Raw genomic sequence first — 24,866 nt, 5'->3', positions numbered from 1 at the left:
AGCTAAAAGGTAATTCTGGTAGGAGACCAGTGACACAAGAAACATCCAAACCCAAAAGAAGAGAGAAACTGAGCACGTTGACTAATTAAAATGAGAAGTGAGAGAATCATTCACCAAGAGGCAGTTGAGTACTAATTAAGAAGAGAAGTATGTAACTTGTAGGAAATAAGTAAGAATCCATTTGTTTACTAATATGACTCAAACAACAAAACTCCAGGAAAATCATGTAGCTCTCCCTTAAATATCAAAGCAATAACTGACCATGTTTGAAAAAGAGACAGTCTTTATTACAAAAGTTTTATACAACGTAAATTATAAATACAGCCTTCACACAAAAAGGCTTTTGTCAATGAAAAAAAGCTCGCCTTGTTAAGTTGGCAAGCCCAGAAAAAACTGGCACTGCAGCTGTTACAGTGACAAAACCTGAAGTGAATATCAAGACCTGACAAATTCCTGTAAACACATTGGGAAGGAAAAAATAACTCGTTTTCTACGTGGAAAAAAATTCCTCTCTATTCCTTTCAGGAGAAAGGTTAAACTACCAATTTATATGATTCTCTTTAGAAGGAGATTCTGTTTGTTTCTTTAAATGAAAGCGACATTCAGAAGTACACAGCAGACCTTCCTGCCATAAAAGACACCAATTCAAAAGTCTTTGTTCTTGTCACATGTCAGATGGAAACCCACATACTAAAAATAAGAATTGTGCCTGTTATCAGATTACAACTACATTTCTTGTTTTCCAGTTTCAAAATAAAACCTTGAAGACTAACCAGTTAGTCTGCATTTATTGATGCTATTTTAAACTAAGGGAGGCCTTTTCATTCACAAATGAAGAAATAATAAATTGAGAAAGAAATACCACAAGGACAGTACATTCACAAGAATATGAATACATGTGAGTGCACATGCAGGGCAGTTAGCACCTTTTTTTTCTTTCCAAGTGGCTCACAAACCATCTTGAAAATGATGGCTCATATTGCTAGTAAGAAGCTGAAGTCCCTGAACAACACAGTGCTGTAATTCTGATCCTACACACTAGAAATGGTCATTCTTAGCTTTACACCAACATACAGAAAGAATCGAAGCTTTCTTGACTTTGAAAATAACTCAGAGGTGTGAAACTTTGCAGTGGGCAGAATACCCTCAAATTCACAGGCTGTGTCTCTTTACCAGGATGCAACTTCTGGTTCCTCTTACAGCGAAGAATTAGTATTAAAACAGCACAGATTACATGGTAATACAGTGATTTGTTACTTAACAGGCTGCATATAAAACATACATTTTAAATACTTATCCCCTAAGAAACAAGTAATAGCACTGCATACAGTTCTCTTTCATATCCAATAAAAAGTGCCATCAGTTTCTCAAGTAGGCTCCATTTCATGGAATTCTGGAGGAGGTAATGATGTATTTACATAATGTTGCTATGCAGCTACCTTTAATTTCTTCTTCTTCGCTTTCATGACAGGTGGCAATGATATTTTGAAAGCAGTTCTGGAAAAAAATATGGAAAAGCAACTGTCAGATACACTGAACATATTCCCACACCCACCCTTGAAATACAAAGAGTAAACACTTACTCGCAGGTACTGCAGATAGGACTGAAGTTGCAGAATACTGAAAAATCAAAGAATTAGCTTTCACTAAAACAGGTCATTGGAATGTAAGAAATCAGGCTGTTAAATATTTATAAGCTTACTTGACAAGCACACGGAGCAGACGTAGCCAATTTCAATGAGGTTGCGATGACAGAAGCAGGCAGCTCTGTAGTCAACATGAACAGGAGGTGGAAGGACGAGCTGGGATCTCTGCTCTTGATCAGGGAGAAAAACCCACTGCATGGATAGAGAAAAGTATTTTGTCAATTGGGTTGCTATTCCTGTATTATCGGGAATTGATAAGTGAATATTTCATATCTGACACATGAAAAACACTGAAGTGTTTATTAAGTGACTTACCAACAAATACTGCAGAAGGGATGGCATGTGGGGCACTTTCAAATATATGCCACCCGTGATATCACAGGCCTGCAAAGCAGAGACCATGATCAGATTGTTGTTTGATGACATTAACAGGGCATTCAGAATATCCCTGTACTGCACAAGGCCTGCATGGCAGAACTGTCAGATCCACTGAACGTATTTCCACACCCACTCTTGATTAAAGGAAAGAGCTGAAGAATGTGTTGAACTAACATCAAGTTTTTATGAGTTAATATAAATGGCAAATAAGAATAGCAAGTCTGTACCTGTTGTAGAAGACCTGAATCAGAGTCCAAGACACAGGCATCAATCAAAATACTCTACAAGAGACGGCATGCACAAAAAACAAATTTAGCCAAAACCCACACAGCTCTGTCAGTGTTACTGTCATGACTTGTTTCCATGATAAATGCACTATAAATTATGTAATCATAAGAGAAATTAACATTTGTGTTATCTTTACACAGAAATAAAAGACAATATAAATGGAAAAAAAGGCCAGCTTCACCTGTTTCTGTGCTGAGAAGATCACATTCATGAAATTCATGTATTGCAATGCGCTGTCTTCTGCAGCTTTTATGACCTAAATACAAACTCAGACTTGTTAGCCTACATATATCACTGGATTTCAAGACTAAAAGAAAACTGTGACAGCAAAAGTTCTTACCAGAATCCTTGATTTAATTTCTTGATTTGCTAAGTATTAAAAAGAAAGAGAAATGCATCAGCACCTTGTTTAATCAGCACCCCTTTAATTCTGTAGCATATGACACCTCAGAATATACTGGATGTTAGATCTAATACGTCAGATAAAATACCTAAATGAAACTATTTCCAGTCCCAGTGGCAATTATCTATGGACTAATTCCTCTCAACCTCCAGTTATTCCACAGAAATTCCAGTTACAGTTTATTTCCACACAACAGAAAATCTCCCTAAGGACGTGGACCATTGATCAAGTCCCTCAACATTTTTAATTCAGGCAACTTCAAATGATCAAAATAAATCTCTACCTGTTAGTGTAAATTTTGGAAATGGGGGTGTGTTCAAACATGTATATTTGTTTGTGTGTGCATGTGTATTTATACCTGTTATTCAGGTTAAAATATTTACTCAGTGTTGAAAACAGGAAAAGAGGTGATACCTTTTAGGTCTTTGCCCATCTTGTTGATGTCTACATTGCTGGCATTAAGGAATCTACATTCCCTTCTTGGAAATAACTCCATGATCCATACCACACATTCACCACCTTGGCCAATACAGATTTTGACAAGCACAAGCCACAGCCATCAGGCAAATGTTTCAGTTTTAAGTATTATAACAAAACAAGAATAGTGAAAGTTAGTATTCTAAGAAACAATCTTGAGAACACATAAAGGCTTTGAAGATTCTGTAATCAAAAGGATACAACAAAGTGCTTTAGCAAGTGATCCTGCTAACAGGGTTTCTGTTTGCTGGCCCTTCATGTCAGCTGCAACACAAGAAAAAGTGCAAAAGTGACTTTTATATATAAAAGCAGCTACTGAACCTAACAATACAAAATACTACACAATTTCATCTTTGGCAAATAATACCAATGCAGAGGGTTGAACTGTCAAACATAATAAACTCATCTACTTTAAGCATATTAAAATTCATATGGTGAAAACAGAGGACATTTCTGCAACTCGTTGACAATACAAGTGTGTTTTCCAATTCTGCATATTAAGCGTAGAACTTTCTTCTCCTTACTCTTTGTCATGAGGTCTTTAATCTCTTCTGCAATTGCATCATTTATTGCTGTTAATAATTCATATTTTCCATCCTTGCTGCCAGAGCAGTTAGATTCCATGGAAGGGCCTCCCTCTCCAAAGGGATCTGCAGCAGCCCAACGCTTCCCAGGGTACAGGAAACGGCTGAAACCGAGGGAAAACAAAGCATTCATGTAAGAAAAAATGCTAAAAATGAATCAGCTGCAAATAACAATACTCTGACGTTTAATTTAAAATCCTTTTAATGCTTGAGGCATTAATGAGGCTGTGTAAGGTCGGTGACCTTAAACTGGAGAAAAACCCACATTCAGCTCCCTCCTTTTGAGACATCTATTAATAGATCTTGCAAAGTTCTTTGGCTGCACTTGGGGGTAGATCCTGAGATTCACAAACATCTGGGGGTAAAAATATCCCCTAAACAGGGAACTTCTCCCATTTGCATTGCTCTACTCCACATATATCTACCATTCTCTCTCTGAGCATTTTTAAGTCTATTTAAATCTCCCTTCTGTCTTCTTTTTGGTGCATTGTAACTCATTATGGTTCTTTCCTATATAGTTTCAGCTAATTTTTTTAAGACAATATATTATACACTTTTAACTTGGATTCTCGCCATCAAGCAAGAAAATCAGGAGACAGATACAGGAAACTGGAAACGTTCACACTGTTCAGAAGCAGCTCTACCTTTCCTGAGTGTGACTTGCTATTACAGCGAGTTTGTTGGTGCGATTCATGAGCAGGTGGGAGTTCCCCAGCACCATCACTGCATCGATGCATTTCGACAGGGTGAACTGCTGGAAAAAAGAACAGAGCAGATGTAGCACAGTAACATTTACAGAGAAGCAATTCAGAAGTAATCTCTGAAATGACTGCAGTTTAAAAACCTACATTTGAAGATGCAGAAAAAGCTTTTGCTGTTAAAAAAGCTCTAATGAATACTGCATAGCTATTTCAAAAGGTATTACGATACCCATTATACCTGCTTTAGCAGACAATATTAGCACAGTTCAGAAGTAAAAAAAAATGATAAAATTTCCCCCAGAAATGGTCATCAGTAGTGCCAGCGCCCAAAGACCGTACCTCAGCCTCTCCCAGGGCCCTCTTGCCCCACCAGATGGGGTTGGTGTCGAGGACGATGATCAGCAGGCTCAGCTCATCATCTGCAAAGGGAGCGCACAGCGGCGTCACTGCGGGCCCCGAGCAGAGCGGTGAAGCCCCGGGGCCCCGCTCTCGGCCTCCGCTTTCCCCGGAGCAGCCCGAGCCCCGCCGCGGCACCCCCAGACCCGTCCGGAGCACCCGCAGCCCCCGCCGGGCCGCCCCGGCCGCGCTCACCCGCGCTCATCGCTCCGGCCGGGCTGCAGCGGCTGCGGCGCCCGCGGATGACGCCCGGGCCGGCGCTCCGCATCCGGGCACGCCCCGGCCGGGCCTCCCCACGCCCCGGCGCGGCGGGCGGAGCGCAGCGGAGCGCGGCGGAGATGAGCACGGACGGTAACGGGGGCGGCGATGGGCACGGACGGTAACGGGGGCGCGGGGAGCCCCGGGAGCCGCCGGGCCGCGTTGAGCAGGGCCTGACGCTCCCCGTTGCCTTTCAGACTTGATCGAGACGTTCAGGGCGCAGCTGAGGGACGACCCCGATGTCGCCTCGGCCGTGGCCGCCATCCGAGCGCTGCTGGGATTCCTCAAGCAGGACCGAGGTGGGCGCGGGTGCCCCGGGCGGGGCGCGGAGCCCCGGCTGTCCCCGGGGCGAGCCCCTGAGCACGCGTGTCTGCCTCCCCTCAGGAGAGACCATCCAGGGCCTGCGGAACAGCCTGCGGGACGCCATCGACACCCTGTCGCGGGTGGACTCCTCGGTGGCCGTGTCCTCCGGCGGGGAGCTCTTCCTGCGCTTCATCAGCCTCACCTCGCTGGAGTACTCGGTAAGGGCCGCTCGGCCGGCCCCGCTGCGGCGGCTGCGGGAGCCCGCGGCCGCTCAGCCCGCGTCCCGCTCTTTGCCAGGACTACTCCAAGTGCAAAGAAATCATGATCGAGCGCGGGGAGATCTTCCTGACCAAAGTGTCTCTGTCGAGGAATAAAATCGCCAAGCTGTGTCACCCGTTCATCAGAGACGGTGCTGTGAGTAGGCCGGGGCAGGGGCGCTGCTGTTGGGTTCTGCTGTTGCAGAACAGGAGGGCAGAGGAGTCTGGTGGGGGCTTCTGCACAACCTCGTTCTGCACAGCAAGCCAGGACAAAAGTCAAGGTTTCCCGAGGCTCAGCAGATGTAATATGTGAATTTTTTTGTCCTGGCAGCGAATACTGACACATGCCTACTCCAGGGTGGTCCTCAGGGTGTTGGAAGCAGCCGTGGAGGCCAAGAAGCGATTCAGTGTTTATGTTACTGAGTCACAGCCAGACGAAGCAGGGTGAGTATTCAGTAATTTGGGGTTTATCTTGGTTAACAGCGTAAGTTACAGCTACCATCCAACTTGTCCTGCCCTAAGAAAAGCTGCTAGGCTTGGCTGGGGCATTTTAAATGGCAAGTGTCGCTCATATCTCGTTATTCTGGACAAATGAAAAAATAAATCTAAAAAATATTGGTAATTAACTTTCCGTACTTGACATCCTAATTAGTGTTATGTAGGTTTCCCTCTAAGGTTCACAGACTTTTGGTCAATGCCAGGAAACCTACTTTTCCCTTGTGAGATGGGAGACAAGTGCTTTATAATTGTCTCTTTAAGAAGTAGGCTAAAATAATCAGTATTATGCTAACCATAGCAAAGTAAAATATATAGCTAACAATGTCATTTAAAAATGCCAAATAATTCCTTCAGAGCAAATGTTGTGTAAGTGAAGGAGTTAACCCTGCACACTGGGTAATACATGTCACTAACAACATGTAACAATTCCTTCCATTTCTATACAATAATTAATTTTCTGTTCTACCAGCAGGGGAATGGGGGCAGTCACAGGCTTCAGTCTTTCAGACAGTATTTTCCTATTATTGTCTCTAAAAAAATAATTGTTAAGGTCCAAATGTTTCTTTAATAGGCAAAAAATGGCAAAAGCCCTGAGGAAACTGAACATTCCCGTGACTGTGATTCTGGATGCTGCAGTTGGGTAAGCCTGATGATAAATTTTGATCTTTTTCATCACAATTTCATTTTGACAGTAAGACAAAATAACTTTACATGTGAGCAGCTTGTTCAAACCCCAGAGATATTACTTAGTTTGTCAAAGCCATCCAACAGGCCAAACGAGTTCCAGCTTCAGGTGCACAATTAGAATGTGTCAGCTACAACACAAGCATTTGATTTTGCATGTTGGAATGAAAGAACCAGACCTAAGAACTTGTACAGATCTGTAAAAAAGAACTGAGGTGCTAAACAAAGAAGCCACTTGTTTTTCCTAATTTCCATAAGTGTGATAATTTTGTGTTTTCTTAAGGTGTTTGCTAAATCACCACTGCTTAGCACAAGCCCAGTACTTGTGAGAAAAGAAACAACTACAACAAATCTGAACATTCCTAGTTAGAGTTCAGCTTCTTCCAGCTTTTACACAGTTGCCAGGGTCAGCTATGGCTGGGGAAGAAAAGGCTGCTTAATATTCCTGCAGGGAAAGGAGATGAAATCTCACTCCAAGGATGTGTAGCAGCATGTGGACTTACAAAAGGTAGCTGGAATTAGTGCAGAAAATGGAAAGATTGTTTGAATTACCCATTTCTGTTTTGTTCAGCAAGTTATTTGTCCTATTACCCAGTAATGCTTGGATTTTTTTCTCCCCTTTTAACAGCTACATTATGGAGAAAGTGGACCTGGTGTTAGTTGGTGCTGAAGGTGTAGTTGAAAGTGGAGGCATTATCAACAAGGTAATGTGAGTTTCTTACATCATTCTGTACACTCTGGACTTTTAAAGTTTGGTTTGTCTGAAGCATTTAAAGCTTTTTGAAAAGCCTCTTCCATGTGGATTTTATCCAGTAAATGTCTGTTAATTGTTGGAAGCTGGGCAATATTTTCAGGCAAGCACTGAGTCTGCAATGTTGTTTTCCATCTGTCCCCACAGATTGGCACCAATCAAATTGCTGTGTGTGCCAAAGCCCAGAATAAGCCATTTTATGTGGTAGCAGAAAGTTTCAAGTTTGTCAGACTCTTCCCTCTCAATCAGCAGGATGTCCCTGACAGGTTTAAGGTGAGAGAAACTCAACTTCCATCTCATTCACTGATGTGCCTGTGAAAAATTGTCTTCTAAGCATCTCTGATTATCTGGCTCTCTCTGCTGTGGTATATTCTGGAGTTGCTCCATGGTAGAGGCACCAAACAGCCATAATTTGTCTGATACTGGTACCGTGTTCCTAAAGCAGTTCCTATAGGGCACAGGAGCAGCTGAGGGTAAGAAACAGTTAAACCAACAAACTCCAGAACTACAAATTGTACTTTTTACACAAGAGAAAAGAGCTGAGGCCAAGGTGGCTCCAGTGTGTGCACTTGACTTCCTTCAGTTTCACCACAAACATCTGCTTGAGGCTGTGGCACTGCTCTTGCCCAAAAGAGGATTTAATTTGCAGTTGTGCAGTAACTCATGGTCTCTGTTTCCTTCCAGTACAAAGCAGACACTCTGAAAACAAGTCAGAACCTAAAAGAGGAGCACCCCTGGATTGACTACACCTCCCCATCTCTGATCACTCTGCTGTTCACAGACCTCGGTGTGCTGACTCCTTCAGCTGTCAGTGATGAACTCATTAAACTCTACCTGTAACCCAGAGACACAGATGTGTCACCTCCAGGGACTGCCAGGATTCTGAGAACTTGAAGGATACATGAATATGGCAAGGAAATGCCATTAGAAGGATTAACATAATTATGGACCACTGTTGAAAAAGTTCCCAAAGTTATTACAGCTTCTAAAGGCCACAACTAAATTATTTTAAAGAGGGATGGATTATTTTGATACTTTAAATAAAATCCCTGATGGTGTATCCAGACTCACTCTGAGGTTTGCTGTTACTGATCTGTGGTATGTACTTGAAAAAACCAAAATGAAAACATGCCCAAGGCTGCTGATGGAACCCTGCAGCTCCTGCCACAGCAGAGTGGTGCTTTTAGCTTTGTTCTCAACAACTGCAGACTCTGTGTCCTTAGGGATGCCAGGTCTCCATGTGAAGAAATTAGATCAGCTTTGTTCTCTTTTTATACAAGTATTTTGTTCTCTATTTTTATAGAAATCCAGTTTTATTGAAATAAGCAGTGTTTTAATGTAAAAATGTGGTTAGAGTGACTGTCAGCCTTCAGAATCTATGTCCTCAACAGTTTCTGCTTTGAGCCTGTGGTTGCCTGTTAGTTTCTTCTCAAACTCTTCTTCACTAATTTTTCCCTTTTTTAATCTTTTCAAGAGTCTTGTGTCATTCAGCAGTTCCTCCATATCCTCATCTTCAATATCAGAGCCCTGTTGGAAGTTGAGAACAACAAATTAAACACAACATCAAAAGGTTTTCATTGTACACAGTTGAACACAAGAGAAGATTACAAGTCAGAGTTTGCCAGAAATATCCAAGCAGAAAATAATAAATTCAATTGACAAAAGCACCCTCAGGCCATACTTCTGCACTTCTGAGAAATAAAAATCCTATTACTGACCAGCATCAGTGCTGAGAAGTTGTTTTAGTGTTTGGCTTCAAAAACCTCCATCCTTTTTTTAAGCTTTGCTTGTCCAAGTCCTAAAATGTTATTTCACAGCCATCAGTTCCACCCCACTGAAATCCCAGGGCTCTGCCATTGGCAAAACTACAGAAATCACTTCAGTTAAGGGATGGACACAGTTACCTCTTCACGCTTCCTTTTAGCTGTTACTTTCTTCTTCTTCTCCCTCTTGGCTTTCTGCTTTGACCATGCTTTGTTCTTTACAAATTTCTTTTTCCCTTGATTTTCCTCTCTTTCTTTTTTTAGTTCTTCTAATTTCTTTTGTCTCTGCTTTTCTCTGTTTTTATCCTTAAATGAAATGGAGTCTGTATTGACAGTGACTGGAGTAAAGTCTGGAAAACATTTTCCTCTTAGTTCAGGCATCTTTGGCATTTTCAATAATGCAAAACCTCTGGCAAGACTGGCAAAATCCAGATCTGTTGAAATAAAGATCATAAAGTCAGTTTTTCTGCTGGTTAAAAGGTTAATTTAACTGAAAGGAAAAAAAGTCTACATTATTTTAAAATATTGTTTGCACTCTATACCTTAATACTGGCAACAATACTAAGTCACTTTTATTTCTGCTTTTATCAGTTTGGTCAAGCTCCATATTTAAATGTTTTCTCTTGAAACAAGATGCTTGAAAGTTTTGTCAAAATCTGATGGTGGTGGAAGGGAATGTGAGATCAAAAATCAGAAGCTGAAGCTCGTGGACAACACCAAAAGTTGTCAGAGAAAAGCAGTGAGAGGCCCCAGCCCTGGTGGGAATTACCTTTGATCCGGAAGATCAGGTTACACTCGTGTTTGGCATAGGCCTGCACATAGGACACAAAGGCTTTCATCCCTTTCTCAAACACTGCCCTGTCAGCCAGGGCCATGGACTTCAGCTTGGGGAGAAGATCCAGCACGTTTGTCTGTGGTTTCATTTCCTGCATGGGACACTGGCAACCAGAAAATAAACAACAAAACCAAAATTCACCCAAATTATGTGGAATGCACTGTGAAACCTCAAACTCACCCTTCTTGCCCAGTTAATCCCCAGTAAGCTTTGAACCCTTTTCCCTTTGGGCACTCCAACACTTGAGCTGACCATCAGCCCCACACAACAGCTCCAGGAGTTCTCATACTGCAGCTCCACAGAGGCAACATCTTCATCTCCTGCTTCACCAAGCTCTGCTCTCGCTAGGAGGTCTCCAGAGAACTCACACAATGAATCCCTCACAGGCAGGAGCAGGCATGGAGACTGCAGGGGTTGAGAGTAAAGAGCAGAGAGGCTGCAGGGTGTGAGCTGCTGGGGCAGGACCGTAAGCCAGCACTGTCCTCCTCAAACGCTCCATTTACACCCCTAGGAACTAAAGGCCTTTCCTTACTCTTTGCATGTTCCTCTTACAAACCCAGTGCCTAACACTGGAGCAATCACATTCCAGCTGTACTTAGTGATTAATAAGCAGCTCTTGTCTTTTAATTCTGCACCTCTGCTAAAACATTACCCACGTGTATAACCCCACGTTCTACAAATTCTGATTTCAAAGCTCCTATCAGTAAGTCTGTGCCCTTGCTCTTTCCTGCTTTGGGGCAGAGTAAAAGGCTGCTCACCTTTTGGTTGATTGAGAGGAAGTTAATGTAGGACTCCTCCATGGGAAGCAGGAACACCAGAGCGCTGCCCACGTTGCCGATGCGCGCCGTGCGACCGCAGCGATGCACGAAGGCACTGAAAGAGCCCAGCAGAGACTCAGTGGCTTTGGAAGCACTGGGCAGCAAAAGGGCAAATCTTGTGGGATGAGAAACACTAAACAAACCAACAGGAATGAGCAAAATGTAACACAAGAGGTGTGTGACCATCCCACTCAATTGTTAGGCTAAAGCAAGGGGTGTCTGCTTTGGGAGTGAAGTTCAAGCAAGTTGGAGGAAGAATTATGACAGCAAAAGTTAAAATCCACAGAAAAGCTCCTTTCCTGTGAGCTTTCAATGTACCATTCCTTGAAGAGCTCAGTCCCTGCTCTCAGCTCTGTTCTCCTTCACCCCAGTGTCACCTCTCACTCTCTGATATTCTCACACAAAGCCCAACCCCAGAGCCACCTCTGCACAGAGATGTGACAATCACCCCCTGACTGACACCTACACCCCACAGAGTCACTGCAAGTCAGCAGTGACAACAAAACCTGCACTGTTTCAGCCTAGCTCCTGCATTATTTTGTATGTTCCCCAAGATTAACCCCCAGGAAGTGATTAATGTGTTTTATGTGGTTTTTTGTTCCTAACTGAGACCTGAAAAGCACAGAAAGAAAAGACCACACAGAAAGAAAAGGGATCTCAGGATGTGAAGTTGTACCTGGCACTGCTGGGTGGGTCATACTGCAACACCCAGTGCACCTCTGGAATGTCAATGCCACGGGCCATCACATCTGTGCACACCAAAATGCCCCTGGGAAGAAGGAAAAGTGGATTTTCATTAACCTGTCCTTTGAGAAGAGCCAGCCTCCTCACAGCTCTGTGTTCTGCACCTTCACTGGAGAGTGAGGAACAAAACACTAAAACATTTGGAGTTTTTAAACAGACAAAATATAAGGTAATTGCAGCTTTCACCACCTAAAATTCTACATAACATTTTGAAAATTATTGTGATTTATATTACATTTCTAAGACAAATTAATTCCCCATTAAAAATTCAAATTTTAAACCAGCACTGCATCCACCACAGCTGAATGTACTATAATAAATGTTAAAATAAAAGACCCAAGACTTGAGTGACAATTTTAGCAGAACTGCCATGCTGTTCTTTTCAACAGCTGTTCTTACAATCTGCTGGTAATTATTTTTCTCATAGCATAAAAAGCTAAAACTCGGGTCCCATGCAATAACAAAAATGACAGTTGATGAGGCAAGAGTTTCTTAACAGCATCCTGCAAAGCTGCCAAAGCACATTTCCCTGTGGGCAGGTCACAGCAGTGCTGCCATGCTCTTGCTCATACACCAACAAAGGAACATCCTGGTTTCCACTCTGGTTAATAATCAGGAAAAGCTGATTTTTGCTACCAGTTTGTTTAAACATCAGGGCTAATGTGTGATTGCAGCAAGTGACAGTGCAGTGTGCTCACCTCCTGTGCTGCCACATGGATTATCTACAGTAGGGTGCAGATGCTCCCTTTGTTTGTGGTCACACTTTGTGATATTATCAACATCACAATTTGTGATATCATCAACACACTCAGAGCCAGCCTGGAGCATCCTTCACCTGAGCCATCCTTCCACACCAAGCAGCAGCAGCAGCAGCAGAGTCAGACACAACCACCTCCCCCTCACTGTTCAGCCACTCCCCCGTTCTCACCCCGGGAGCTTCCGAAACTCCGTGAAAATCTTGTTTCGTTTGTGCTTCATCTTCCCGTGGATGCTCATTATTTTCACCTGCTTAATTAAGGATTCCAGAGCCTTCCCATAGTATTCCACACAGGCACATGTGCTGTAGTGATAAGGACAGGCATAAAGCAAAAGGTTATGCTACATTTTTAATCAGGTTTAATCAAGCCAGAGTTTCCCAAGCTCTTTCAGAAATATACACTCTTTTTATTTAAACATGCACATAATTTTTATAATTCACATATAACCATCTATAATGTCTTACTTTAAAAATGCATTAAGTTTATGTTTTGCTTAATAACACAATCCTGACATGAAGCAATGATTAATCTCTTTTTAGGCACCATATTCTAAAAAACAGCTCTCAAAATTAATCACTTTGAAAACAGCTGTGTCCTTTGCAACAAAGGGCAGAGTTCTGGAATTTGGGTAATTAAAAACCAAACTGTTCTCACAAAGAAACACAAACAGAATTACCTGAAAAAGACCAAATGCTTTTCCTGTTTGTGCTGACGAAGAAAATGCACCAACTGGTTAAACTTTTCATCTGCCTTGCAGATCTAAAAAATGCAAAAGAAAAACATAAAAAATGGACTTTGGCTCTCCTGTTAAGGTGATCCTAAGTGGCCAAGACTTAAAATCTTATTGGAAGAAAGGAGAGGGGACAGGGAGCTCAGTGGGAGCCCAGGCTCACACCATGTAGAAGTTCTCCAGGCGAGTTGGGGTTTTCTGGGTGTTGCTGGCTGCCACCCCCTTCTCCTTGACCGAGATGCGCACGGGGTTCCGCAGCCCTGCCCTCACCAGGCTCTCCAGCTCCTGGGTCTGCGTGGCTGAGAACAGCCCTGTCCTCCTCTGCTTGGGCAGGAAGTCCAGGATGGCATTCAGGCTGCAAGGGAGCACAGGGAAATGGAACTGTCCCAAGGCCTCCCTCAGGAGGAGCTTCAATCACTGGAAAGGAGTTTAGGCTTTGTTATCACATCAAACTGCTACTGAAATAATTACCTTAGCTCTGAGACAAAGAGAGGTAAGCTATCACCTCAATTTCTCTCAGAAATACAGAGAAAAGAGAGATCAAAGTTTATTAGTTAAAGTGTTTTAACCATTCTGAAGTGTGAATAATGATATTTATTAATAGAGATATGCTAACATACATCTCAGCAAAGGAAATTCCATATTCATCGCGGCCCCACATTTCCTGATTCTCCTCCCCCTTAGCAACTGCTTTGTGTAGTTACAGAACAAAGATGAAAGAACAAATTCAGAAATTTCAAAAAACAGAACAAACTAACTTTGGAGGCCACTGCAGGCCACGCTCATTCACATCCATCAACTCATTTAAAACTGCAGAAGAACCACCAAAATCTATTCTTTCAATACCTGGCTTCAAAGCCCATATCCAGGAGTCTGTCAGCTTCATCCAACACCAGCACATCCAGAGCCTTGACACAGCTGGCCAGGTCCAGCCCCTCTGCCTTCCTCCTGAACAGATCCTCCAGGCGGCCCGGGGTGGCCACGATGATGTTCCCCCTGTGGGGGCACACACACAGAAAAATTCCCTCACCCAGGGGCAGCAATCTGGAGAACCCCTGGCATTGTTCCCACAGCACAGACCTGCCCTGCACTCTTCAGTAAAACAATTCATTTTGTCACCTTTAACTGCACCATGTTTCAGTGGCATGGCGTGGGGGGGAATGCCCAGGTGAAAGAAAAGTTTAGAAAATAAAAGTTTAGAAAATAAACAGCAAGCAGCTATCACTGCAGGAATATTTGGTGCCTCCATGCAAAAGCCAGGGGCAAACAGGGCTCCTTCAAAACTCCATCATCAGCATCAGCACCAAACAGTTCCAGGACTTTAATGAGCAGGGAGAAGTGAAATATTCACTGAAGGCATTTTCAGTTCTGTTCTTCACCCAGTCAGCAGATGAATGGAGCTGATGTCACATAAGGGCTGTACCTCACTCCAGGAACAGACCCCACAATCTCCCAGCTCACCCCAAAAGATTCTGGCAGCACATCCCACTGCAGCAGCAGCAGGAGCACAGCTCTGGGCTGAGAGCCCTGACAAGGAGAAAACCACAGCTCTGAGACACTGAACAAACAACTCACCCATGCTCCTTGAACTTCTCCACATCTTCCATGGGGTTCCTCCCTCCAATGAGAAGAATCTGACTGAAACAGTGAAACAGAAAGGTTTGGGTCATCTGGAAGTTTTGCTGGGTGACAGAAGGAATTGTGGTCATGAAAATGTTGAAGTTCACCCACCTGAACATGGGGAAGTGTTTGGTGAAATGTGACAGCACCTCATCAATCTGAATGGCCAACTCCCTGGTTGGGGTGATGATTATAGCCCCAACCTGAAAAACAGGAATTTGTGGGGAGAAAAAAAAAGAAAGATTTGGGCAGAATCCTCCCTTTCAAGCTAAGGGAATATGAGCCATGATTGTGAGCCTGGTTTCAGACAAAACATTTCCACAGAAATACAATGAAGCATAAAAAACATCCAAAAATGTCTCTGAAAGACTTTGTATCAGTGTGTAAAATATCTCTGCTGAAAGAGCAGCACCTAACAATGGCATTTAACAGCAAATGACACTGAAGGTCCCTGCACACTAAAATGAATTCAAGGTCAATAGGTGCTAAAAAGGATTCAAATCTCACTTGCAGTGCATCGGTGTATTCCATATTCTGGGACATTCTTCTCAGAGCTCAGAGCCCTGTTCTGTTCCTGCCAGAGGAGAAGCTGTACCTAAGTGCAATGAGAGCACCTCAATTTTATTTCCAGGCTTTAAACAGTTTTTTGTTGCTGAGCACAGTCACTCTGCGTGTAGGAAATTTTCCTTATAGTTATTTTCCTGAAGTTCTCAAATCTTATTGGCACATCATAAAAACAAACCTAGTACTGAATATTTTAATCTCACCTGCATTTTCTTTAACTTTTCTTCCCGTCTGAGAAGGATTTCCAGGATGGGAATCACAAACGCCAAGGTTTTCCCACTGCCTGTGACCTGTGAGAGTGGGAACAGCGTCAGCCCTCCCTCAGCTCCGGAGACAAGGCTGGAAAAAAGGAGCTGCACGAAGGGAAAGCACTCACGGCTTCCGCAGCCACATCCTTGTTACTCATGAACAGCGGGATGGTCGCAGACTGAAAAAAGAGAAGCACCACATGAGCAGGTGAAGAGGTGATAAATCTCACAGAGGTGAAACTCCTCTGACACGAGAGCTCGCTGTGAACATCACCCAGGCAGCGCCGGTGGGGAAATCACGGATGCGGCTTCAGGACTGCTGCGACCGCCACGGCCCCGCTGCTCCTGACACCGCCCGCGCCCTCCTTCCCCAGCCCGGCCTCCCTTCCCCGGCCGTGCCCCGCACCTGCACCGGGGTCATTTGGTGGAAGCGGAGCTCGCGCAGCGCCCGCAGCACGCCCGGGCTCAGCGGCACCGGCAGCGAGCCCCAGCCGCCCTCACACACCGCCTCCATCTTGGTGCCACCGCCCCGCCGCTCCCCCGCACCGGCACCCGCGGCGGCGCTCGGCGGAAACACAACCGCGGCACCTCCGTTCCGCCGCACATCAGTTCCGCCTCCTCCGCGAAAAATAAATTTCGGATTTAACCAAAAATTCCCATTTTTATGGCAGCTGCCTATCGCAGTGAGTACTTCTGAGGGTCTTACAGCAGCGCTGTGCCACCCGAGTACCCCAAACCTAAGCTGTAGGTTAAGAGCTACCTGATATTTATTCTGGATGGACTCTGGATAAATTCCTGATATTTTAAGGAAGCAGGGAATCACAGAATCGTTAGGATTGTGAGAAAACTCTGGAGTCAGCCAGTCTGAGCCCCCTGCCCAGGCAGGGTCACCTGGAGCAGGTGACACAGAACACACCAGGTGGGTTTGGAATGTCTGCACAGAGGGAGAATCCTCGACCTCCCTGGGCATTTCCAGTGCTCATATCACATTGATATGGAACTTCTTGTGGTTCAGTTTATGGCCACTACTAAATAAATAATTTATAAAAACCCCTTTGTGTTAATCTGTACTTCCTTAAAGTATTAAAGAAAAAAACCCACAAAGCTGTTTTTTATTTTTTTTAAAGAATTTGTTTATTTATCGAACCTGGGTCATATTTAGATTCACGAGCAATTTTTAAATGTACATCTTAGAATTCAATTTTCAGTGTTTTACACAAAAATATTGGCACACAACAGTTGCAATAAGGTGTAACAGCCACCTCTCTGAAGAACTGCTGCAAGTGTTTGCCCGAGGTTGAAAAAACTTTACCTGGAACATGAAAACCTGTAACAAATTTTAAATTAATTGTACAAAACTGTTGTGTGTTACTTGTAGAGGATCCCCCCTGGAAAAGACCCCACCCCACCCCCAAAAATGATTACAACTAATATACATCAGTCACAACATAATCCTGGCTCAGCACCCACATCAGACGCTTCTTAAATTTTTAAACCAATCATCAGAGAACCGAGGAAAGGAACTTTGTACAAAAACAAATCTACATGTGCCTGAAAAAAGAAAACACACCAGTATTTAGCATTATGCTAATTCTGATCAGATCATGGCAGAGTTTGCCACTGCACTTAAATACAAGGGCTGCATAGCGTGGATTGAACCCCCAGGATCCAGAACCCTCTGGCCTCAGGAACCCAGAATTCCTGAACTTTCTGCCCTGGGCACCGGGCAAACAGTCTGAGCTTTGGACCTGCAAAAGCCAAAGGGTTCACCAGTGTTTGCCAAGACACTGCACACAATTGGCTTCCAAATAAAACCTCTGAGAGACTAAAAACCGTGTAAGGAACATTTGGTGATGAGCAGAAAACAAAAAAAAGCATTTTTATATCAACTATTTAATTAAAAAGAACTTTGGGAAGAAGTTGGTATCATTAAGACAGTTGCTGATGACTATCTTTTAAATAGCAACTAGGTATGAATTTATGAATTTTAAGCTTTTCCTTGGCAGTTTCTGTGAGTGGAGAAGGGATTATTTCAGGTTGGTAACACCTACTGCAGGGTTGAGGGTGTGAGGATGCAAACAGTCACCTTAGGGCCTTGTACCGTTTCCCTGGGCAGAAGTGCAAGTGCTTCTGCAGACAGGGAAAGAAGTTAGAAAGGACAGAAGAGCTTGTTACTGGAGTGAGTTACAGAGTTTGCAGCTTGCCTGGACCTTGCTTAGCACACAGACTGGGCAGATCTCAGTGGAACAAAATGATGCCAGTAAAGTGACAAGATTTCAGCACAGCTTTTGCTACGGAAGATATATAAAAACAATTCCTTTTTTTTTTTTTTTCTTAACTAGGAAGGAACATAAGCAAATAAGTTTTACAGTTCAGTAAAGAGGGTTCAGAAACTAAATGACTTTTTTTTTTTTTGTTTGTGACCAGGATGTTTGGTAGAGAGTGAACTGAAATCTGAGACCACAGAAGGATCTTACACCACCCTTCGGACTTCAAAAAACCTCTTCAGGTAGTAGATTTGTCCCAGTGTCATGGCAACTAGTACAAGGGCTTCAAAGAATGACCAAAGAACCACTCTGCTGTTTGTGTTGTCATTAACTGTTGGGGAAAAAAAAGAAAAAAGTAGTTAGTAACAAAGCATTTAAACTGCAAACATTCTGCAGTGAAACTGGAGCATTGCACAGGAAGCACTGGGCTTGTGTCAGGTCCATCACAGAGATGAGATCTGAGGGGGATTTTTCTGAAAAGTTTGTTTTTAAACCCACTTTGGACATGCACTGCAGCATCTCTATTCTGCCCACCCTTCTGGCCTCTGAGCTGCCAAACAAAGCCTCCTGCTTTTTCAGAGTCAAGCAGGAACTGCTGATCTCTGAGGGGTCACCATCTTTGGTTCTAAACATTCAGATTTTTAGTAACAAATGTCACAAAACTGGAGATATTCATGGCTTCAAATAATTGAGGGAACACTGCTTTCATATAATGTTGTGTTTTCACATGAAAAATACTTGCCCTTGATTCTCACCCACGAAAGTAACAGTAATTTTGCTCTATTTCAACAAAACATTTTAAAAAAAGATTTTGGCTCAATTATTAAACCACATCCACTTCAAGGGTGAAGTAACAGTTCAACCAAAGTTTGGGAAACAAATCATGGAATGGTTTGGGTTGGAAAGGACCTTAAAACTCATCCAATCTCACCCCTACCACAGGCAGGGACACCTTCCTTGGGCACCCCCAGGGATGGGGCAGCCACAGCTCCTCTGGGCATGCTGTGCCAGGGCTGTACCACACTCCCAGGCAGGAATTTTCCCCAGTATCTGATCTGAACCTCCTCCCTTCCAATTTAAAACCACCCCATGGCTCACCCTGCCCTTGTACATGGATTAAATAACACCATCACTGGTATCTGCATGAATACACCACTCAAACAAGTGCAGAATTTACATCACTTAAGCAAATGTTATTTTGCATAACAACGAGGGGAAGCCAATTTAAAGATGACTGCAAGCACCACCTCCATTCTTTACTCTGTGTCAGGCCCTGCAGGATTTAAATGATTACTTTTGAAGTCAGTGGGAATAGCTTTCATGGAGTGATGTTGAGATGCCCATTCACAGGTCAGAGCAGAGGGGAAGGCAGTGGCTGGGCTGGCACCTACTTGCTCGATGTATTCTCTCCCGCACCTCCATGTACTCCTGCTCGTGCTTCACTGCTGTCATGGCCACTGCTAACTCGTTAATCATCTCTTCCAGCTTGTTCTGGTGAGCTGCAGAGCAATTTCAGAAGCATCAGAAAGGCTGTTAATGACTGGAGACAAGGATTTCAATGGATTTATGAGCAGTTAAAGGTAATTTCCTGCTGTAGGTCTGGCAGTACAGCTGAACACTTCCTACCCTGACAGCCAAGCTCAGTTTCTGTAGCACTTTCCCTGACGTGTCTCTGTGGTGTTTAACAAGTGGGAGAACATTTCTCCACATCCAACAGGAGGAGACACAGCTCAGACTCAGCACAGAGCCCACATTTCCAGTGTGCACACACTATTCCAGGAGAACAGAATGGAAGAATGCACGAGATCAATACCACACACTACTATCTATTTTGCCAATATCATCCAATATATTCCAAGCAAATTATCTTAACATGACAGCTTTTCCTAGTTGTTAAGCTTGCAAAAATAGAATGACTGAGAATTTAGCTCAAGATCATGATGCTGGCAAATCATGAGATCACTTTCTGAAGCAAAAAATCCCATCCTGTGATCTTCAAGCTCAGCTGAAACCCAGCATTGAGGGGGCACAATGCCCAGGGGGGCTGGCACAGCCCTCACTTGTGGTGTTGTGAAAGCAGGAGAGGAGTTAAATACCAAACCAGCAGCACAAAACCAGCTTGAGACAGGTCAGCAAATGGAAGGCTCAGAGATCTCAGATTTAGTGGTTTGACTGACAATCACAGGATCTTTTCAATACATCCACACTCAAATATCTGTCCACCACAAATTTATAAATTAGGCAAGGTATTTGCAAAGTTTTCTAGCATCAGGTTGAGGTATTATTCTACAGACACACCCTGGGCAATCAGCTCTCTTTAAAAGTCACAAAACCCAACATATTTTCCTTTCAAGGGACACAGTTGGCTTGGAAGCTACCTTACTACAGGTTTATTTGTAAATTAAGTGTTTCAGATCACAATCTGAAAACAGGTTATTCAAAACACACACCTTGTGGGGAACAGTCAAAAGAGAGGACCAGAGAATGACACTCACACAAGTTACAGTTAAAATCTCAATATTTGTGCAAACCACGCTCACTTTCCCTGTACCTCAAATCCCTTACTTTCATGGCCAGCTGGTCACTGCAGCAAGTGCAGTTTATTGGTAACAGAGGAAACTACAGATGCAGGGACAGTGTAAAAACACTCCAAAAATTCACTTCAGAAATTGTCTTATTGCACTAATACTCTTTACAACAGATATAGGCAGACTCAATAAAAGATTTAAGTGAGTCTTTAAAAAATATCCAAAGTTAGGAATGTGCTATTTTTTAAGTGACATCAAGCACTCAATCAAGCCCAAGTTATTTAATTGCCAAAATAGAAAACAAGAATTGGTTGCCCTTTCTAGCTACAGTCATTGTTTTATTTATAAAGTTTATAACTTGCTAGGCAATATATTTATTTTTTTACAGCAAATGACAAGTTTGAGTTTTCCCCCTGACACATCAGCAATAATTCATAACCTAGGAGCAGCTTATTGCCTCCTAAAGCTTTTGATTACTCAACATCCCCTTTAGCAATAGAAGGCAAACACTGCCAAAACCATCCAGCATTCTTGGATGTTCAATGTTTGAGCTCAATTTCACCTAAACTGATCAAATCCTCTGTCAGCCATGAATAACCACCTGAAGGCAAACTGCCCTCAGTGCAAGGAGCAGATCCCAAGAGCTGCTCAGGGTATAAACCTGCCTCTGGGAGCCTGCAGGTGCTCAGCATTGCTCAGAATCAGACCTTTGGGGTAGTTTATTAAATACAGACATTCCCATGCTCCAAACCAATGTTACAGAGAAAAAGCCAAGTTAGCTGTTAGTGAATGAACATGTGCCAGAGACAAGATGCTAAGGAGCTTTCAAAAAGCAGTCCACATACCATCCCAGGTATCTCCACCACCTAGAGGAAAGTGTGAGAGATGAACACAGGTACAGGACAAAAGGCTGCAGATAAAACAGTCATTTACACAGCTATGGGAGAAGTTTCCTATCAGCACATTTACAACTAAGGCTCCACTCTGCTGAGCCTGCTAGGAATCAGAGGATGGCACTGATGAAGGGCTAAAGGATGGAAGATTAGTGTCTGCAGATGGGCCTCTCTGGTGATTTTGCCTCAAATTGTGTAACCAGCTCTAAAAACATCCACTTTAGCTGTGCAGGAGAACAGCTAACCACACCTGGAGGAATGGGAATGCTGAGAGCCCTACTCAAGTTCCCAAGTCATGCAGGCAGGGAAAGGCTCCCAAACTGGAGCTGAGCTCCTCCCAGCACTCTTCCTCACCTTCTGTCTCCATGTCTTGCCCCTTGGGAGCTTCCCCGATATCGATAGTGAACATCACTATCTTGGGAGTCATGGTGGACATCCTGTTGCTAAAGCAAAACTTGTAGGTTCCATCCATGTGGGCAGCAAAGGTGTATTTTCCACTGGACTCTCGGTCTCCTTTATAAATCCCTTTATTATCAGGGCCTGTGATCTGTGGGGGGAAAACAGAGGGTCACAGGTTTGAATTCCAAACACAGAGCTCTCAAATGCACCATCACAGGCACCAACACCATCTGCAATCTGCCTGCTTTGGCACACTTCAATCTCTCCCTCCCACAACTCATTGGTGCAGCTCCCCACACAGAAATCTCTTTTATAAAACCCCACAAAGTTCTTGGTAAAGAAAGCTGTGAAAAGACTCCCTCCCTGGCCTCCTGTGGTCGAGATAAGCAGTCAAGAGCAAGTAAACCTCAAACCCTGGCTCTTTGGCAAATGAACAACTGCAGGGGAAACCTTATCTCTGATGTCTGAAGGAAAACAAAAAGGAAAAAAAGCCATTCTCCAATCGACTTCAGACACACAGTCGGGCATTGTTGCAGTTACCATTTCAAATGGACTGAACACCTGAGTTCTGAGCTCTCGGGGTCATTGTGATCCTGAATTCCCATCCCACCAGACCAAACTGCTGCTGAGCCTCCACAAGGGACACGGGAAGGGATCTCAGAGCTGCCAGCCCTGTCCTGTGTCCCAGCCTTGGGTCATTCCCAACTGCTACAGGACTCAGCAACAGCTCCCACATCTGTGACATCCCAAACAAAACCCTTCCTGCTCTCTAGCAGATTAAATCGATTCGTACTCGGTATCTCCTGATTCGATTCCTATTTGAAGATCAGAATTGGCTCAGAACTTCCCCGACGCCAACCACCGGGATTAAACACAACACTTTCAATTCAAAGGGAAGCACCGATTCCAGAGCAACCGCGGGCGCTCCTCCCACCACACAATTCCCGGTGCCGAGGCTGCACCGAGCGCGGCGGGGGCGGAATCCCCACGGGAAGGGGGAACAGCCCGAGCGAGCCTCGAGCGGCGGAGCCGGGGGTGGCACCGCAGGGGCACCGGGCCCGCCCGAGCCGCCCACGCTGAGACCGGAGCGCCGCCGCCGCACGGAGCCCCCGCGGAGCGGCGGGACCGCCCCGAGCCCGCCCCGGGCCCGCTCGGACCATCCCGGCCCCGCACGGACCATCCCGGGCCCGCTGGGACCATCCCGGGCCCGGGGGCGGCTCCGGCCCCGCTCCCCGCTCGCTCCCCAGGGCCCCCGCACACAGCGGGGCCGAAGCGCACGGGCCCGGCCCCGGGACGGCCCCGCTCCCCAAGGTCGGCCCGCGCCGCCGCCGCCGCCGCACCTCCACGTCGATGTCCAGGAAGCCGCCCTCGGCCACCTCGAAGATGAGCCCCATCTTGGTGCCGGACGGCACGCGCTCCAGGAAGCACTCCTCGGCGTGCGCGTCGATGCTGACGAAGTAGGCGGCGGCCGGGGCCGCCAGCGCGGCCACCAGCGCCAGCACCGCCCGCACCGGCGACATGGCGGAGCGACCGGCGGCGGCACCGAGCGGCGCTTCCGGCCCGCGCCGCGCCCCTTCCGGCGCACGGGGCCGCCGCTCATTGGCCGCCACCGCCCCGCTGCCACGTACGGGCTGCGCTACGGCGGCCGCCGGGAGACAAAGGGCAGCGGGACCGCCAAGGCGCCGAGGCAGCGCCCGCGCGGCGCGGGAGGCGGGACCTACGCGCGGGAACAGCCAATGAGCGGGGAGAAAAGGCGGGGCGGTGGCGGCGAGAGCCAATCAGAACGAGGATCGGGAATGAGGGGGCGTTGCCCTGCAACGGGGCGGGGAGAGGGCAGGAGGCGGGAAACGGAGGCTGAGGGGATGGGGGGGGCGGCTCCTGAGGGGTCCCGGCAGCTCCGCGGGCGATGAGGGCAGGCGGGAGGGACGCAAGGCGGCTGTCACCGCGGCTGTCACCGCTGCCGAGGCTGCTGCGGCTGCTGCTAAAATTGGGAAATCAGAACTTGCTGCAGCGAGGGAGATGTTTGGGGAGCAGCCAACGTTTAAGATGTTAATAGTGAAGCCCAGCTTGTGGGCTATTCACGCTTAAGGAAACACAGTCATGGCACGTCCAGTTTCTGCTTCACCCCAGAGTAACTGTTTAAAAACCCATTCCTTGCATGACCATGCTTAAGCGCTAATTTCCAATTAAACCTCCCAAACTGAAATACAGAAGTTAATACTTAAGCTGAAGGCAGCCTGTTTCATGACTAGCTGTTTTAATGGTGTGGGGAAGAGTTAAAGACTAACACACAATCTGGCTTTCCAGTGAAATATTTATGTGTTACTTTTGCCAATAAGCGCGGTTGTTGTAGCCGTGGTGACACCCAGACACGTTTATGTGCACAAATGGCAGATTTCCATCAGCACATTCTGCTCCAGGTGTGGGCCGGCAGAGCTGCTGTGTCAGGACAGGCACTGGGTGGGGACAAGTGTGGACAAAATCTGCCAGACAGGCTGAGCCTGAGGAGCTGCAGGTCACACGCGTGCTTGGATGAGACACTTTTCCTGCCAAGCCATATTCCATGAGTTTGGATCAGGCCAACATCAAACCTGCTGCTTCCCATACACAAACTGTGCTGGTTTTTCACCTTTCTCAGCTGTAGTTTTGGTCTTTCCACACATGTTCCCTACATTGTTGTATTTTTCCTCTACCCACGCTTGAACAGAACAACGGGAACTCGCGTAGTACCAAATTCTTGTGGCAAAAACTTTTTCTCATCTCTAACTTGGGCAAAACGATGATTTCACAGCATAGCTGCTCCCCTGAGGTACTGCAGAGTGTTCTCCAAGATTCTGCTCAGGCTGCTCCTCCTCCTTGTGTAAGCACCTTTGCCAGGAAAGGATGACTACACCATTATTCATCCCCCTGCTCTCCTGGAACTTTGTGCAATATCCTGCGGTGTTCAACTTTGGGAATAAGTTTCATGGATGTTATATAGATATATATTTTCACTGAGTTATTGCTATAACTTAGGCAATTGATCGACAGGCTCAGATATTTGGGGACTGATTGTTCCCCTTCGGGCTGCCCTGG

At 45.2% G+C, this 24,866-nt stretch overlaps 4 protein-coding genes across 7 annotated transcripts; 1 reads left to right on the top strand and 3 right to left on the bottom strand.

Annotated features, from left to right (window-relative positions):
* Nucleotides 1-295: 295 nt before the first annotated feature.
* GTF2H3 (general transcription factor IIH subunit 3) lies at nt 296-5,011 on the bottom strand. 2 transcript variants are annotated; one of them, XM_058816680.1, is made up of 12 exons: nt 4,817-5,011; nt 4,421-4,530; nt 3,717-3,880; nt 3,394-3,456; nt 3,130-3,159; nt 2,653-2,681; nt 2,494-2,568; nt 2,252-2,305; nt 1,962-2,030; nt 1,703-1,838; nt 1,584-1,620; nt 296-1,497 (listed from the first exon to the last, which is right to left on the bottom strand). In XM_058816680.1, the coding sequence occupies exons 2-12, from the start codon at nt 4,495-4,497 to the stop codon at nt 1,428-1,430; spliced, it is 804 nt and encodes a 267-aa protein (XP_058672663.1). In that variant the 5' UTR covers nt 4,498-4,530; nt 4,817-5,011; the 3' UTR covers nt 296-1,427. The 2 variants fall into 2 exon arrangements, with proteins under 2 accessions (XP_058672663.1, XP_058672662.1); XM_058816679.1 differs by having other exon boundaries at nt 4,421-4,527; nt 4,817-4,964.
* A 154-nt stretch (nt 5,012-5,165) lies between these two features.
* On the top strand, nt 5,166-8,690 carry EIF2B1 (eukaryotic translation initiation factor 2B subunit alpha). Of its 2 annotated transcripts, none has more exons than XM_058816400.1 (9): nt 5,166-5,224; nt 5,329-5,430; nt 5,516-5,652; nt 5,732-5,848; nt 6,023-6,135; nt 6,761-6,829; nt 7,502-7,577; nt 7,772-7,897; nt 8,309-8,690. In XM_058816400.1, exons 1-9 carry the CDS (start codon nt 5,212-5,214, stop codon nt 8,462-8,464), a joined length of 909 nt encoding a protein of 302 aa, XP_058672383.1. In that variant the 5' UTR covers nt 5,166-5,211; the 3' UTR covers nt 8,465-8,690. The 2 variants fall into 2 exon arrangements, with proteins under 2 accessions (XP_058672383.1, XP_058672384.1); XM_058816401.1 differs by lacking the exon at nt 5,166-5,224 and adding an exon at nt 5,234-5,252.
* On the bottom strand, nt 8,589-16,232 carry DDX55 (DEAD-box helicase 55). The gene is made up of 14 exons (XM_058816399.1): nt 16,111-16,232; nt 15,833-15,883; nt 15,660-15,746; nt 15,004-15,095; nt 14,848-14,910; nt 14,119-14,268; nt 13,438-13,627; nt 13,219-13,301; nt 12,713-12,844; nt 11,717-11,809; nt 10,981-11,095; nt 10,157-10,325; nt 9,529-9,821; nt 8,589-9,151 (listed from the first exon to the last, which is right to left on the bottom strand). The coding sequence occupies exons 1-14, from the start codon at nt 16,216-16,218 to the stop codon at nt 8,987-8,989; spliced, it is 1,791 nt and encodes a 596-aa protein (XP_058672382.1). The 5' UTR covers nt 16,219-16,232; the 3' UTR covers nt 8,589-8,986.
* A 593-nt stretch (nt 16,233-16,825) lies between these two features.
* On the bottom strand, nt 16,826-23,337 carry TMED2 (transmembrane p24 trafficking protein 2). Of its 2 annotated transcripts, XM_058816598.1 has the most exons (5): nt 23,132-23,337; nt 21,747-21,939; nt 21,345-21,365; nt 19,363-19,470; nt 16,826-18,302 (listed from the first exon to the last, which is right to left on the bottom strand). In XM_058816598.1, the coding sequence occupies exons 1-5, from the start codon at nt 23,309-23,311 to the stop codon at nt 18,178-18,180; spliced, it is 627 nt and encodes a 208-aa protein (XP_058672581.1). In that variant the 5' UTR covers nt 23,312-23,337; the 3' UTR covers nt 16,826-18,177. The 2 variants fall into 2 exon arrangements, with proteins under 2 accessions (XP_058672581.1, XP_058672582.1); XM_058816599.1 differs by lacking the exon at nt 21,345-21,365.
* Nucleotides 23,338-24,866: the final 1,529 nt, after the last annotated feature.

This window comes from Ammospiza caudacuta, chromosome 18, assembly GCF_027887145.1.
Source record: "Ammospiza caudacuta isolate bAmmCau1 chromosome 18, bAmmCau1.pri, whole genome shotgun sequence".
Classification (NCBI taxonomy): domain Eukaryota; kingdom Metazoa; phylum Chordata; class Aves; order Passeriformes; family Passerellidae; genus Ammospiza; species Ammospiza caudacuta.
Note: the sequence above shows the minus strand (reverse complement) of the source record. Positions and strands in the feature narration are given on the sequence as shown.